This window comes from Aptenodytes patagonicus, chromosome 4 (assembly GCF_965638725.1).
Source record: "Aptenodytes patagonicus chromosome 4, bAptPat1.pri.cur, whole genome shotgun sequence".
NCBI classification, from domain to species: Eukaryota; Metazoa; Chordata; class Aves; order Sphenisciformes; family Spheniscidae; genus Aptenodytes; species Aptenodytes patagonicus.
In genome coordinates, this window is record NC_134952.1 from 82,457,852 (window position 1) to 82,472,505 (window position 14,654).

The 14,654-nt window shown below is 66.8% G+C and overlaps 1 protein-coding gene across 8 annotated transcripts; it reads left to right on the forward strand.

Annotated features, from left to right (window-relative positions):
- The first annotated feature begins 3,129 nt into the window (after positions 1-3,129).
- Positions 3,130-10,445, forward strand: LOC143159860 (uncharacterized). Of its 8 annotated transcripts, XM_076337336.1 has the most exons (8): positions 3,130-3,189; positions 3,371-3,501; positions 6,942-7,016; positions 7,120-7,431; positions 7,732-8,204; positions 8,807-8,994; positions 9,912-10,071; positions 10,167-10,445. In XM_076337336.1, exons 5-8 carry the CDS (start codon positions 8,195-8,197, stop codon positions 10,394-10,396), a joined length of 588 nt encoding a protein of 195 aa, XP_076193451.1. In that variant the 5' UTR covers positions 3,130-3,189; positions 3,371-3,501; positions 6,942-7,016; positions 7,120-7,431; positions 7,732-8,194; the 3' UTR covers positions 10,397-10,445. The 8 variants fall into 8 exon arrangements, 7 of the variants coding, with proteins under 7 accessions (XP_076193451.1, XP_076193456.1, XP_076193452.1 ...); XM_076337341.1 differs by lacking the exon at positions 6,942-7,016; XM_076337337.1 differs by lacking the exons at positions 3,130-3,189; positions 3,371-3,501 and adding an exon at positions 4,847-4,895.
- The last annotated feature ends 4,209 nt before the right edge of the window (positions 10,446-14,654 follow it).

Sequence of the window (14,654 nt, forward strand, 5' to 3'; positions counted from 1 at the left end):
TTCTTCTCACTGAAAAACATGTAGGGAAGGGTCTGGTTCGTGTTTCAATACAGCTCAACAAAACTGCCAAAGTCTCCCTAACGACAAGAGCAGAAAGGATCCCTTTCCCTGGGCACCTGTCAACTGAAGGTGCCACAAAGGCTGAAAAAGACATTGAGGATTAAGTAGCACAAAGCTGAGGGCAAGAAGCATTACAAGACTCTAAGTACAGAAATGGATGCATTGGATGATTTCAATATGTGAACAAGAAGCATTTGATGACTTGAGTATGTGAACAGATAACAAAGGCTTAGAAGTCCTCAGCTGATGCTTTGCTGATCTCTTCTTTGTAAGGGGTTTCTCAAGAGTAGGACCCTGAGCTACACTAAGAGGCAGCATGGGAGAATATTTACTCTCTCCTCTATAGTTAAACAGGGCATCTTGGTGCCCGAGTCTCACCGCAGTCACACCTTTCTATAAGCACTGTTCCACAGTTAAGACCAGCTTTGTACACACAACAAGGCAGAGCTACTCCACATCCCACAAGTCTTACGCTGTCTGCCAAAAGGATGCAAGGGGGATATTTGAGAGAGTAGAAGAGCCAGGGGGATGAGGAGTATACTGTTTTCATTAAAAGGCCTTAGCAGCTCAGTTAAAGGTGTTATTGCTACTTGCTCCCCAATACAAACAGTATCAGCAGCGTACACTCTGTAGAAAGAGAAATGAGTTCGGTATTTCTTTTACCATCCTGCTCATCGTCTTGTCTGGAGCCGAGACCAAACTGGTCCCTTCACCATCCAGCAATGTTTCCTTCTCAGTCTGAAACACGGGCTGGAAGCCAGTTGCCACCTCAGATCAACAGAGCTTCACTGGCCCAGTGATCTCTCACAGTTGTGAGAAAGCAGCAACTGAAGATAAAAAATACACCTGGAGTAAATTGGGGCACCCCCCCCACACCCCTCAGAGCAGCAGGATCAGCATCCCACCTCACACACACACACAAGCCTGTTGCTAACAAAGCACCTGCAGCTTTACCTCAGCTCCCAGCTACAGCAGAGAGGGAGGGACAGCCCAGCCCAAGTTAAAAGCAGCCCCCCACCCCACTCTCACAGGACACCCCCACTCACAGGTGCCAGAGCTCCGCAGCAGCCCCTTGTTCAGTGCAGCGAGGGGGAAGGCTGCAGCCCCGGGCGCAGCAGAGAGGGAAGAGACCCCGCAGCTCCTGCCTGATGCAGGGAGGAGGGAGAGGAGGGAGCAGCCCAAAGCCAAGCCCTGGGGCTGGAGGGCTGTCACCTGCAGCCACCACTGGCCTGGGGGGGAGGGGGGTGCCTGGCCTGCACATCAGGGCTGGGTTTCCTGCACAGGTTTCATTGCAGAGCCTCCCCCTTCTGCTCTTTCTGAGGCAGCCCTTTCCCTTCAGAAGCTTGTTAGCAGGGTCACAGTTACCTCTGCAGATGCCAGCCCCCTGACACCCCCCCCCAGCCATTACAGCTGGGGGGAGCAGCAGTCCAGAGCCATCCCCAGTGCACTGAGCACTCCCCAGCACAACATGCAACCCTCAGGCTCTTCTCCTGCGTGCTGAGCTGCAGCATTTAGACCAAGCCTCCCTGGAGAGAGGGCAAGGGCAGCTTTTAAATCGGCAGCAGGAACCAGGGGAAGAAGAACAGCCTGTATGGCCCGGGTTAAACTAGCTGGCCCTCCTATCCGAGAGGACAGGTTTTGCCTGACCTGTTTCTGCCTCCCCAAAACCCACCTCCCACCCAGACCCCAGAGCCAAAGTTGGTGATACCCATCCCACTGTAACCACTAGGAGCTTCCTCCCTCCTCACACGGCTCAAGGGTGGAGGAAGGCAGTCTCGGGAAGGCCAGCGAGTGCTCGAGGCCCAACCTGCACCTCCACATCCAGAGCCAGAAAAGCAGCTCCAGGGCTCTGACTTAAACTGGGAAAAGCATCCCTGCTCTCCGTATGGTAATGCGGACAGACAACAGCAAAACTGGAAGACAAACAAACTGAAACCCAAGGACAGCAGGAAACCAGAGCCCCCCCCACACACACACGGCCCCCCAGCCCCTAAGCAGGAGCCAAAGGGGCTCCAGTAACACCACCCAAAGGAAAGCAGAAAACAAAGACAGCAGCAAGAGAGCAAGACTAGCAAGGAGAAAAGAGAGAACTCACAGCACAGCCACCACTGCACTGGGACAGAAGCCCCCTGGCCTGAGCTTAAATGCAGAGCTGGGGCCAATGGGGAAGGGCGCGTGGGTGGTGGAGGCTCCAGGTGGGGCCGTCAGGGCGATGGGGACCTGGTGGGGCGCTCCGAATGCCTCTCTCGGCAGCCGAAACCAAGCGGCCCTGGCGTCTCCGCTGACCTCTCCGGTGCCGGCTTCCCAGCAAGGCTGCCGGCATCCTTCGGAGCGAAGGGTGAGGCAGAAACACCATCTCCGTTCAGGATGCGTCCAAGCGTCTTCTCTGCAGCGACGCGCAGCCAGGGCAGGCAGCGAGCAGCCCCTGCGCGGTGCGTGTGCTGTTAACGGAGCTGCCCTGCGCAGAGCGGTCCTCGTGAGCCCGATGGCTGGATCCGACTACGCGGTGAGTTCAGTCCTTTTCCTTCCCGTGACAGTAGGAAAACGGTTGGTGGGCGCAGACGATGAACTGCATGTTTACTACTCGATGTGCCTCCCGTCCTCCGAATCAATCCGCAACAGCTGAAGTTGGAAAGACCCATTTGAAATAATAACTGTGGGGACAGACGGGCAAGGGAGAAACATTTTCAGCTTTCCCAGATCCCAGGCCCATCCCAAGCGCACTAAGGGCAAGCGCCAGGCTCTCCCGATTTGCGGCCAGCAGCACGGATGGCTGTAGCAGAAGCGAGGAGGGCTCTACGGATTCTGTACAGGGACGGGAGCATCGATCTCACACTCAGCTTAGGTAGGTAGATTTTGTTACACGCCTCAGAATACGTCGTGAGGCTTCTCACGGTCCCATCTGGCCTGGCGGAGGAAAAAAATGGTCTGCAATTTGAGACGCCTCGTTCAAAAGAAGCCTTTTCTGCCAGGAAAAAACGGGAACGTCCCCGTCGAGCTGGCAGTGCCGTTTCTGCCTGCCTGCGTGCATCCGCTGCGATGGGCTGCTGCCTTGGGTATGGCAGTCTGCAACCAGCAGAGCAGGATTCGGGTTCGTGTCCCGGGTGAGCTGCTCAGGGATCTGATGGTGTGAGTATTTGCTTTCTTTTACTCAGAACGGCTCACAAAGTGTCCGTGTGTTGCGGGGCTATCTTGTGCTCTGATTTCTTCTCCCAATTCGAAAGCCTTGCAGTTGTTAAAGGGGAGGTCGCTGTGCAGGAGAGGAACTACGCTTGGGCCTGCGGTTACGGGCTTGGTTTTGTTCTGGTAGGTCCTGAAGCAGACTGTGACCCTGCTGTTGCGTGGGATGTCATTGTGGGCGCTTGTGATAGCCTCAGGGGATAACGATCCCCCCTCCTCTGTATACCGGAGCAATCGTTCCCAAAATATATCCAGCCCGGGGTGAGTGCTTTTGCTTTTATCTCCAAATAACGTGTGTGTGTGTGTGTGTGAGCTGCGGCTCGCCTGCTTTCTGTCTGCCACCGCACCTATTAGAGGGGGTTACCTGCCCTCTCCAGCACGGCGTGGCGGGCGTCTGTGCCACCGTGACGCGCTGCCCGAGGACCGGCTGAGAGGGTAGGATGGCCTCGGCGGGCGAGACCGTGAAAACGGTATCGAACTTCACCCCGAGCGCAAGGCCACGATTTATGTCGCAGCAATGTGATTTCTGGCTGCCACGTCGGGGAGCTCGTCAGTAAGAAATACCAGGGAAGAGGGAAGCTCTGCGTTTATTCACCCAAGGAAAGCAAGAGCCAGGTAGTCACTCGGTGGGATCTTAGGACAGCGCGACACGAAGTATTTCTGATGGAGGTGGTGGTTTTGAAAGTTCCCCGGAGCATTAGAAAGCCTTCACTTGGAATAGTCTGTATTACTGAATGCCCACGCGGTCAGGAAAGGTTAATTTAAAACAAAGTCACAGAGATGCTGCTGCTGCTGGAGGGCTGGAAGAGGACGCCCTTTGTAGGAGAGAAACTGCAAAGAGCTCCCCGTCGTGCAGCCCGTACGGCACGTGCTGAGGCGGGATCTCGTTTTTCCCTGTTTCCCTGCTGCCCGGCGGTGTTCGCCGGCTGTGAGCACATACGCCCCGGCCTGCGCAGGCAGGAAAAGGGCGAACGCTGGAAAAGGTTTCTTGAATGGCATTTCAAAACCCGGATCGGCCAGCGTTTACACTTGGTGCTCCCCTTCCCCCCGGTGTGGCCTAACTGCCCTTTCCCTCCATCTTTCACTGGATGGGAATTTAAAAGGAAACTGTTTTTGGCTACGGCGATTTTACAGAGGAATCACCCGGGGGAAGGCCCGGGGAAGGCGGCGGTGCCGGCGAGCTCGGCAGGTGCCCGCGTAGGGGCAAGGGGAGTCCGGGCAGGCACCCGCCGCCTGCAGCAAACGCCACCGCCCGTCGAAGGAACGCTAAGGGAGCCGAGCCAGCCCGGGGCCACCGGCCAGCCCGGGGCCACCGCCCGCCCCGGGGCCACCGCCCGCCCCGGCACCGCGCCCGCCCCGCCCGGACCCCGCGGCGGCTCCCGGCGGCGGGCGCTACCTGCCGCGGCGCCTCGCCTCCGCCAGGCGGCGCCACCGGCGGGGGCCGCTCCCGCCCCGCCTCGCTATTGGCTGCTCCCCGGAGGGGCCGGCACCGCTGATTGGTCGGCGCGGGCCGGGCCCCTCCCGCTCGGCAGGGGCGTGTCGACACCCACCTCTCCCCCGAGGCTACAAGAGGCCCCGGGGCGCAGTACCGGTGGCCGCCGCCAGGGGGCGCCTCCGCCGCGGGAGCGGCGCGCGGGACGGGGCGGCGGGAGCAGGTGCCGGCGGGCGAGGGGGGGCCCTGACCGGCGAGGGGGGTCCCCGGCGGGCGAGGGGGGGGTCCCTGACTGGCATTGGGGGGGTCCCTGACTGGCATTGGGGGGGTCCTGGACTGGCGAGGGGGGGTCCCTGCCGCGCCCGGGCCCTGAGGGCCCGTCTCCGGGCGACCTGGGGGCCCCGCCGTGCCCCTGGCGAACGCCGGGCCCGGTCAGGGTCGGGGGGGGTGGGGGGGTTGATTGGGCCCGGCCGTAGCTTGGGGAGGGGGTGTCCGGGCCCGGGGCGGGCCTGAGGGGGTGCCCGGGGTTGGGGGTGTTTGTCCCCCCCGTCCCCGGGTTGGGGCCTGGCTGGGGTGTGGGGGCGGCGGGGCCCGGGGCTGGGGGGCGTTGGGCCCCCGCCCGGGTCGGGGCGGCAGGAGGGGTCAGCTCTGTCCCGGAGCAGCCCCGCGGGGGGTGCGGGGCCCCCCCGTGCAGAGACGCCGCCCCGCGGGGAGGGTGCGCAGGGAGTGACGCTGGGTGCGACGCCTGTGGGGTGTCTGTGGGCGACCGTCCCCTGTGAGCACCCCCGCGGGGGTGGGCGGGGGGGCTTGTGCCCCACGCCTCATCCCGGGAGCTGCTGCTGCTGCTGCTCTCGGGTCGCGGGGGGCTCCCCGGCCGGCGTTCGGCCCTGCGCTCGTTTCTGGCCGTGCGCGTCGGGAGTTACGGGGCAGTTTCATCTCCTGGCGCTCTGCTCGTCCTGGCGCGTTGTTCCACGTGTTGTACACGCGGGGCGGCACCGTGGGCGAGGCCTGACGTGCGCGGGCACCGCTCACGCTTCACCCTTCCTGCGTCGGCACAGGAGACGCTACCCCTGCCTGTTGGCACGGGGCTCTGCGTTCTGGGGGGGGTCCCCAAACTGCGCGTGGGGACGTAACGTCTGTCCCTGTGCTGTACCCCATTTTGGGGGGTCGGTGGCCACTCGTGCGTGGGGCGGGCGGCAGGTCCTGCCCCGCTTTGGGGGGCACGGGGCCCTTCACGCTGCGTGTCAGCAGGACAAACCCGTTTGCTGCAGCTCTGCTTTTCAGGCTGCGTCCCAGGTTTGTTACAGCACCGTCACCCGCACCCCCGGCTCTCGGGGCAGGGTTTCGGGTGCTGCTTCACTGTCACGTTCAGTTCCCCTCGGCACCGCTGCCGCTTTTGGTGTTCCCGAAGCCGCTGCACGTCCCCGCCGGGGGCCAAAGCGGCCTGGGCACGGGCGTCCCTCCGTGCAGGCTCAGGGGACGGGGGGCTTTGGGGTGGGGGCCACGACTGCGGGTTCTGCCGTGCCGTGAGGGCTCTTGGGGGGTGGCAGATGTGGGTGGGAGGGAGGGAGCCGTGCCTGAGGCCTCCTTTGGTGGAGTTAACGCATTTCTGGTGCGGATTGTAGGGTCCCCGTGTAATGCAAGTACTGCTGGGTTTGCCAAGGTCCCAAAATGAGACATTTTGTCTTGATTGCGCCGGGCTGCGCCCATTTCCAGCCCCGGGCAGGCCGGGATGGTTTGGGCTGCAGAGGCCGGGGCGCTCCCTGGACACCAGGGCACGATCTTGGCATCCAAACCCACAGCCTGGATGATGGATTGACTGACTGACTGTCAGAATTCCCTGGGGCTCTCCAAAGAGGGGAAGCAGAGGTGCTTGTTACTGCCCTAACCACAGTGAGTAACAGGAGGCAGGAGGAGAGGCACCGAGAGCTGGAGGCACCCGAATTGGCTCCACCTGCCTTCCGTTGCCTGGGTTTGTCCACAATTTCTTCCTGTTCTCAGCTTCAGGTGTCGGCAGTTACTTTGAAGGATGGGTTTTGTTTCTTCCTGCAAAAACCCAAGAGCTGGAGCTGGTTCCCAGCAGGGCTGGGGCTGGGGCTGGGGCTGGGGGGGGTCGTGTCCCCTGCGTGGCTGGGGGCAGCAGGGCTGGGACCAGAACCGCTGCAGCGGTTCCTCAGGTCACCCGGACAAGAACAGCCTTTCTGCAGGAGTTTCTGATCAGATCGAGGGTGTCATTAAATGCATTTTTGTTTCCTTTTGGTTAGCGCAGTTCATGAGCTGATGTGTTCAAGCAGCTGTTTACCAGTCCCCTGCGTGTGCTCGCTGGCCACGGGCTACGGTTAAGGTGGAGAGTTAAAACTTCAGATTGAAGATTAAAGTTTCGACTTTGCCCGGCAGCTGTTGTGTTTGTGCATTGATTTTTACCACGCTTTTCTTCCCCCCTCCAGAAAACGGAGTGCTTCATCGTCCCCCGTCCCTCTCCGAGCCCTTCCCGTCCGTGTGCCTGACCCCGCGCTCTCTCAGCCGATGGGTTTTTGCCAGGAGCCCACGAGTGACCGTGGGCAGAGGCGGCGCTGGCCGCGATGTTTCCCGGCTGCGGGAGCTGCTGTCGCTGCGCTGCCTGCGCTGCCTGGGCTCTGGCAGCTCCGCGGGGCTCTGCAGCGTGCCGGGCACGACGGCCGCTCGCTTGCAGGGCTGCCGGCGTCGGGGCAGCCACGTCTCGGGGGAACCGGCTGATGCCGCGGCTGCTCCCAGCACTGGTGAGTGGGGACATTGGTGGGGGCTGCGGTGACCGTGCTCGGGGCGCGGGAGAGGGGAGTGGAGCTCCTGGGGGTCTGGGGCTACGGCAGATCCCCCGGCCGACGTCCCAGGGGCTGACGCCTCCCTGCGGGACTCGCTCTGAGAGGCCTCGGGGGGAGCCACGGGGGCGGCTCCAGGCAGCGGCGTGTGCTGCGCGTGCCCCCCTGCCCGGGCTGTGTCAGGAAAACGCCCTTCCCCAACGATGACGTCGGTCGGTGTTTATCGTAGGAAAGCGTATTAACTTTGCTCATCTGCACTAGTTCCCGTTCTGCAGCGCAGTGTGACGAGGGGCTGGAGTTTTACCCCAGACGTGGGCAGTGTTCGTGCTGAAGTAGAACAAACTAAAGGGCGGCCGGGCCCTGGGCGTGAGGACTTGACCTCGTGGAAGCCGAGAGCTGTCCCTGAAGGATAAAGGACGCCCTGGGACATCCGAGGTAACGCCGCCATCCCAGCCCCTCTGAGGCGGCTTTGAACCCCTCCCGGCGTCGGCTGGCGCCATGGAGAAGCGACTCTGGCCAGACGGACTCCAGGGCGTCTGGATCAGCAGACAGGGCAGCGAGAACGCTGCGGAAATAGAGTTGCTGTGCCAAGTTTTTCTGTGATCAGTAATCGGTAGCGCGGGTGCCGGTGACGAGTCAAACGTGGTGGACCTGAAGGTTTGAAGGGTGCGAGAACCCCGGGTGAACCCACGTTTGGGGTGCCCCGATTTGGCTGGGAGGCCTCATGCGCATGAGTAAGTATTTCCTCTTGTGATCCTGTACTTGGCATCCCAGCCTCCCTCCTCGGCCGGCACGGGCCCGCTGCGAATCTATTGACAGGTGCGGGGCCCTGCTCCACTCCTCCGCTCTGGGGGTCCCCTCTCGGGGGGCAGCGGCTGCAGCCTGTGGGGCTGGGAGTCCCGAGCAGCTCCCGATTTCCACCAGGGGATCGGTCCCTGCTCGATGACGCCGGCGGCTCCTGGGCCTGGCTCCCAGCCGTGTCCCCTGGGGGAGAAGGGGACCCGGCGGGGCTGGGGGTCTCCCGGTGACCCCTCCTGCCGCCGGGCTCCCTCCTCCCGGCACAGGCACCCTCTGGTTTCTTCTCCCCAGCCCTTTTCCGGAGCGGCTGCCGGCAGGACAGACCCCTCCGGCCTGGCGCTGGCTCTGCCGGAGCCGGGGAGAGCTCGGGCCGGGGAGAACTGGTTTCCGCTGGGGTTCAGCCCTGGCCAGCGTCATCCTCACAGGCAGATGCCCGAGGACCGGAGGTGGCAGCGTCAGGGCGCTCCTGTGGTGGAGCCATGGGGTGGCTCTGAGCTGTGTTTGAAGCCGTGGTTTTACCTAAAAACTTCTTTTTCAGCTCAAGAAAGTTTGGGCACGGGGAGCGACGACTGTCCCGGTGCCACCAGTCCCGCAGGAGGTGTTGGGGGCCCAGGCGATGCCTCGTGGCTGTGCCGACGCGTGGGGAAGGCTCATCCAGTGCCGGGGCGAGGAGCGCGGCCCTACGGTGATGAGCGCCGGGGGACGCCGACGGGGAGGACGTGGCCGGTAAGGCGAGTGCCCCGAGGCGGCGGCTGAGCGGAGCTGTGCGGTGGGAGCGGGGCGCTCGGCTCCCCGGGGATCTCCGGGTGCCGCAGGAGGCACCAGGGTCCCCAGGGTCGGAGGGGCAGGCAGGGATCCTGCCCCCCCAGGCCATGGGAGCGGGGTGCCAGCTGGCAGGTAGGTGCTGGGGGCTGCCGTGCGCCGGGGGGTCGGGCAATGGGGAGCTCCGGGGAGCGGTTTTGTGCTCGGGGCACTTCGGCTTTGCCCCTCGTCCTGCCGGCTGAGGGACGGGGAGGGCGGGCCCTGTACCCCGTCAGGGCTCCCTGTGGGGCCCTTTGGGAGGAAGGAGGGGTCCCAGCGTCAGCGGGGCAGTGCTGGTGCAGGTGCCAGCGTGCGTCCCTTGGGGTTCACAGGAGCTCAGCACCGCAGGGCCAGGGCCTGCACCTGCCCGGGCAGGGTACCCCCGTGGCCAGAGGCTGTTTGTGGGAGCAGGGGGGGCCCCGTGGTTCCCGACCCCGTAGCCCACCCTGAGCCAGGGCTGGGCCGCACATTTCGGGGGGCCGTGGCTGCGAGGGGTATTTGGGAAGTGGGTGCGGGTGCTGTCGGGGTCCGGCCCCGTCCCCAGTCTGGGGCTGCCGGTCATCGGTCTGTGCTGCCACCGCTGCTGCGTGGGTGGGTTTTCAGCCAGATCCTGGCTCTCGCCCACCCTTCCGGGCAGAAACGGGGACGGGACACCAGAAATGTCCCGTTGCTCCCTCCCCTCCCATCATAGGTGTGCGGTGCGGGGTTGCTGCTGCCGAGGGGTCTGAGCAGAGCTGCCCGTGCCCAGGAGGCAGCAGGGTTTGCAGGGCAGCAGCTTCAGGGGCTCTTTGGGCCGGGCCGTGCTGCCGGGAGCTGATTGTCCCACATCTCCCCCTGTGCAGGGACGGACGGACAGACGGAGGAGACCCAGCCACGCTGGGAGTGGAGCCCCAGGAAGAAGCCGGGCTGCCTACGCCGAGGCCGCCGCCTGCCCCCGCTCCTGGCTGGGGACAGACCTGCCTGCGCCCGCCCGGAGACGCTGCGGGGCCTGCACGGATCCAGGTCAGTTGTTTGGGCCCCCGTTTGTTTTGGGTCCAGCTTGTTCCAGCCCCAGCTCAGTTTTGGTTCCTGTACCAGTTTTTCTGCTCTGGTTTCAGGTCCAGCTCATGGACGGCTCCAGCTCATTTCCACACCAGTTTGTGGAAGGCTCCAGTTCAGTTTTGGCTCCAGCTCAGTTTTGGCTCCAGTTCGTGGATGGTTCCAGCTCCTCCTGGCTTCCAGTTCGTTTCAGCACCAGCTTGTTCTGGCTCCGGTTGCTCTGCGGCTCCAGCTCATTCGTTCCAGCTTGTGCTTGTTGAAACGATCTTGGCTTTTGGCAAGGTCGTAAATCAATCACTGTCATAACTTGGATATGAATATTAAATGTCATAACTGTACACACGTTGACTAACGAGTTGGTGTTTATTGTTCACGCACCCTCCGGGGGTTGTACACCCCCGGAATAAAGACCTGGACGGGCGAAGAGGGTGGGGAAAGCGCCGTTTTCCCCAGAGACTATCTCAGACGTTTAATTCGGCCTGGTGCATGCCGGCCTCCCTAACTGCGGGGACCAACGCGACCGGACCCCCACCTCCGGTGGGGGTCCACGCACCCTGCCCACCCACCTCCCGCACCCACCCGGCCTGCCCCCCTCCCACCCCAATGCCCTCCCACCCGCCCGCACCCACCCTGCCCCCCTCCCACCTGCACCCCAGCGCCCTCCCACCCACACCCCAACACCCTCCTGCCACCCAGCCCCATGTCAGCCCCCCCCAGCCAGGTCCCCGTTTCCCAGCCCAAACACCCAGGACTCGGGTCCTGCTCCAGCCCCGGCAGCCCCTTCCCCAGACCCAGAAACGCCGGACCGGGGCTCAGGGCTCCGGCCTGGGAAAGGCCCAGCCCGCTCTGTGCCGCCGAGCCCCGGCCCGAGGTTGTGATTCCCCGCAACACCCGGCCGAGCCCCGCACCCCCCCAGCCCCGCCTGCGGGGTCGGACGGGCCCGGGAGCCCCGGCGCTGTCGGGCGGTGCTTGGGAACTGGTCGGGGGGACCCGCGGGGCGGGCACGGCCCCGGGCGGCTCGGGCGAGGACGGGGGGCGCCGGGCTCCGGCCCTCCGGGCTTTATTCCCCGGCGCCCCGAACCCCGACGGCTCCTCCGCGGAACCACCGCCAGCGCGGCCGCCCGGGCACCGGCACTTGACCACCTAACCCAGCCCCGGCCCGGACACCCCCCCGGGCCGCGGCCCCGCTCGGCCGCGGGCCCTTCCCCGCTTCCCGGTCCCAGACGCGGCTCCGCTCCCGGGCCGAGCCTCCCGGGCCGAGCCCCCCGCGCCTCACCTGGCCCCGTCGGGGGAGCCCGGCCCGGCCCGGCCCGGCCCGGCCGCTGCCGCCCCGGGGCCGCGGGCGCCGCCGCCGGGGGGGAACGACAAAATGAGGCAGACGGCGGCCGCCGGGGCTCAAATCTCCTCGGCCCCGCCCCGCGCAGGCGCCCCGGGGCACCGCCCACTCGCCCCGCCCTCGCACCTGTGCCAGCACCCGCCCCGCGCAGGCGCCCTCGGCCAACGCCCCCTCGCACCTGTGCCGGGCCACGCCCCCGAGGCTCCGCCCACTCGCCCCGCCCCTGCGCCCGGCACGCCCCGCGCAGGCGCGATGAGGCCCCGCCCCTCCGCGCCCCGCCCCGCGCCCGCGCCTCCTCTTCCGCCGCCAGAACCGCCCCGGCCCCGAGCGCGGCGGACGCCGGTAGCGGGACGCGGGGACGGAGCCCCGGCCCGGGGGCCTCTCCCGGGGCCGTGCGGAGCGGGGGGCGGTGAGGCCGGGCCTGGGCGCGGGGCCTCGCGGGCGCGGGGCACCGCCGCTGCTGCTGCTGCTGCCGACGGGGGAGCCTCGACCGGCGTCCGCCTCTCCCCGGGCGGGTTGCGGGTCCCGGGGCTCTGTCCCGCCCCGCGGAGCCGGAGGAGCGCGGCAGCGCCGGGGCTGGGCCCGCCCCCACCCGAGCGCCCCGAGCCCGGCCTCGCCGCCTCCGTCCCGGCGCCGCGGGCAGGAGGAGCCGCGCTCCGGGGCCGGGCCTCGGGCGGGGAGCGGGGGCCGGCGGCCGGGCCCCGGGGCCCAAGTCCCGCGCTGCCCGCTCCTGTCGGCGGCCGCCGCCTGCGCGGGGCTGGGGGCACGGTCCCGCTTGGGCCGCGGGGAGCCGGGGCTCGGCCGGGGCCGGGGCCGCGGAGGAAAGGCGGCGGCTTCGCGCAGGCGCGGAGCGAAGGCGGGAGATGGCCGGCGGCGCCGGGGCTCGCCGGGGCCGGGCCGCCCCGAGCGCGGGGGCTCGGACGGGCACCGTCTGCCCCGGGCCCGCTCCCGCCCGGCCTCCTGCTCCCGGGGCCTAGAGAGGGGCTGCGGGCGCTGCCCCGGCCCCGCCGCGGCCAGCCCGGCCCCGGGGTGACCCCGGGAAGAGCCGCCGGGCCCCTGGCTGAGCCCGAAGAGGCCGGGCTGGGGCCCTGCTTCGAGCCCCCCGGAGGCAGGGCCGGGTCCGTCTGCCTCAGCCCTAGGCCTGGCCCGGCGAGCCCGGCTTCAAGCCCCAAAACGCGGGGCTGGGGCTGGTTCTGAGCCCCGAGACTGGCCACATGAGCCTTGTTGTGACCCCCCCCAAGCACAGGGCTGGGTCTCTGCTTCGAGCCCCCCAAAGGCAGCACTTGGTCTCTCTCTGTGGGAGCCCTAAACCGGCTTACTGACCCCGGCTTCAGGACCCCAAACGCAGGACTTGGTCTCTGTTTCCAAGACCGGCCACATGAGCCCTGTTTCGAGCCCCCTGACTGCAGGACCGGGTCTGTCTGCGTGAGCCCTAAACCTGGCCCACTGAGCCCGGTTTCAAGCCCCAGAAACACAGGGCTTGGTCTCTGTTTCCAGCCCTGCAAACGCAGCACTTGGTGTCTCTCTGTGTGAGCCCCCAAAACTGGCCAAATGAGCCCGGTTTCAAGCCCTGCAAACGCAGGACTTAGTCTCCCTGTGGGAGCCCAAGCACTGGTTCAGTGAGCCTGGCTTCAGGGCCCCAAAACGCAGGACTTGGTCTCTGTTTCTAAGCTCTAGAACTGGCCACGAGAGCCTTGTTTTGAGCCCCCCAAAGCACAGGGCTGGGTCTCTGCTTCAGGACCCCCAAACGCAGGACTTGGTCTCCGTTTCTGAGCCCGAACACGCGGGACTCGGTCTCTGCTTCGAGCCCCCAATGGTCGGGGCTCAGTGCCCGGTTCCGAGCCCCGAAGCGCAGGACTCGGTCTCCGTTTCCAAGGCTGGGACAGGGGCGACTGCCTCCGCTCCGCGGGCCCGAGCCCCAAACCCCGCCGGATCCCCTCGCTGCTCCGGAGCCCCAGATCCGGCCGCCGAGCCCGGTTCCGAGTCTGCGCCGCGCAGGCCTCGGGCTGCTCCGGAGCCCCAGATCCGGCCCCACGGGCCCGGTTTCAAGCCCCGCCACGCACAGGGCTCGGGCTCTGTTTCGGAGCCGGGCCCGGAGCCCCCCGGCAGCCGCCCTCGCGGCCCGGGAACGCGGGACCGGCTCTCTGCTCCGCAGCCCCCGACCGGGGCTGGGCTCCCCGAAACGCGCCCGGGCCCAGCTCCGGCTCTGCTCAGGCTCAGCCCCGTGCCCCGCAGCCCGGGACTCGCTCTCCGCCCCGGAGCCCGGCCCGGCCCCTCTCTCTGCTCCCCAGCCCCGCGGCTGGGGCCGGGGCCGGCCCCGGGAGCCCCGGCGGCGCTCGGGGACCGGCGAGGACGGGGGGCGCCGGGCTCCGGCCCTCCGGGCTTTATTCCCCGGCGCCCCGCGCCCGCCGGCAGAGCCGCCCCCGGGCCGGGACCCACGCCCCGCCCCCGCGGGCCGCCCCCGCCCACCCGTCCCCGCCCACTCCTTTTATAGACATCGCCCCGCCCGCCGGGGCCGCCCCGGGTCCCGCCGCCCGCCCGCCCGCCCGCCCGCCTCCTCGCTCATCCCCCGGCCCGTGGCGTCATCGGCGTCACTTGCAGCGCCGCCAAACCAAAGCCCCTGGTTGGCTGCAAGGCCGTGACGGCACCGGCGGGGAGCGGGAGGGGCCGCTCCGCCCGGCGAGGGGCGGCGGCGCGGGGCCGGCAGCGCCCGGGAGGGGAAAGATCAGGGGACATAAACCCGCCGCCGACAGCGGCAGCGCGTTCGTGACGCCCCGCCGCGCGCGGGGCCGGGGCGGAGGCGCCGCCCGTCTCGGGAAGGGCTTTCCCCGCCGCCGCTCGGGCGTAAGGGGCAGCGCGGAGACGGTAAACCCCGCCGACGAACGTCTGCCCGTTCCCTGTTGTTCCTCGCCGCTGCTCCGTCAGTTTCAAACCCAGCTGAGCGCGTGACAGCGTTGGGGTCCCGGCTACCGAAAGCAATCCTTCCCCAGAAGGGAGCGACAAAACCGACCGAAGCCCAGCCCGGAACGGGGGGCGGCGGCGCGGGAGCTCGCCCAGCTCCAGCGGGGCCGCAGGCGCTGCCTCCAGACCCTCCCCGGGCGCAGAAGCCGATCCCATTGACCCCCGCTCCATCCCCGCCTGCAGCGCTGCCTCCCGGCCGGAGGCGGGGAGGAATTTCCCACCGGGGTCGGGAGCGGCGGGGCTGGATCCC

Coding starts and splice junctions, on each gene's coding strand:
- LOC143159860 (XM_076337336.1), top strand. Junction 8,995..9,911: donor CGACGGGGAGGACGTGGCCG/GTAAGGCGAGTG, acceptor CCCCCTGTGCAG/GGACGGACGGACAGACGGAG. Junction 10,072..10,166: donor CGGGGCCTGCACGGATCCAG/GTCAGTTGTTTG, acceptor CTCTGGTTTCAG/GTCCAGCTCATGGACGGCTC.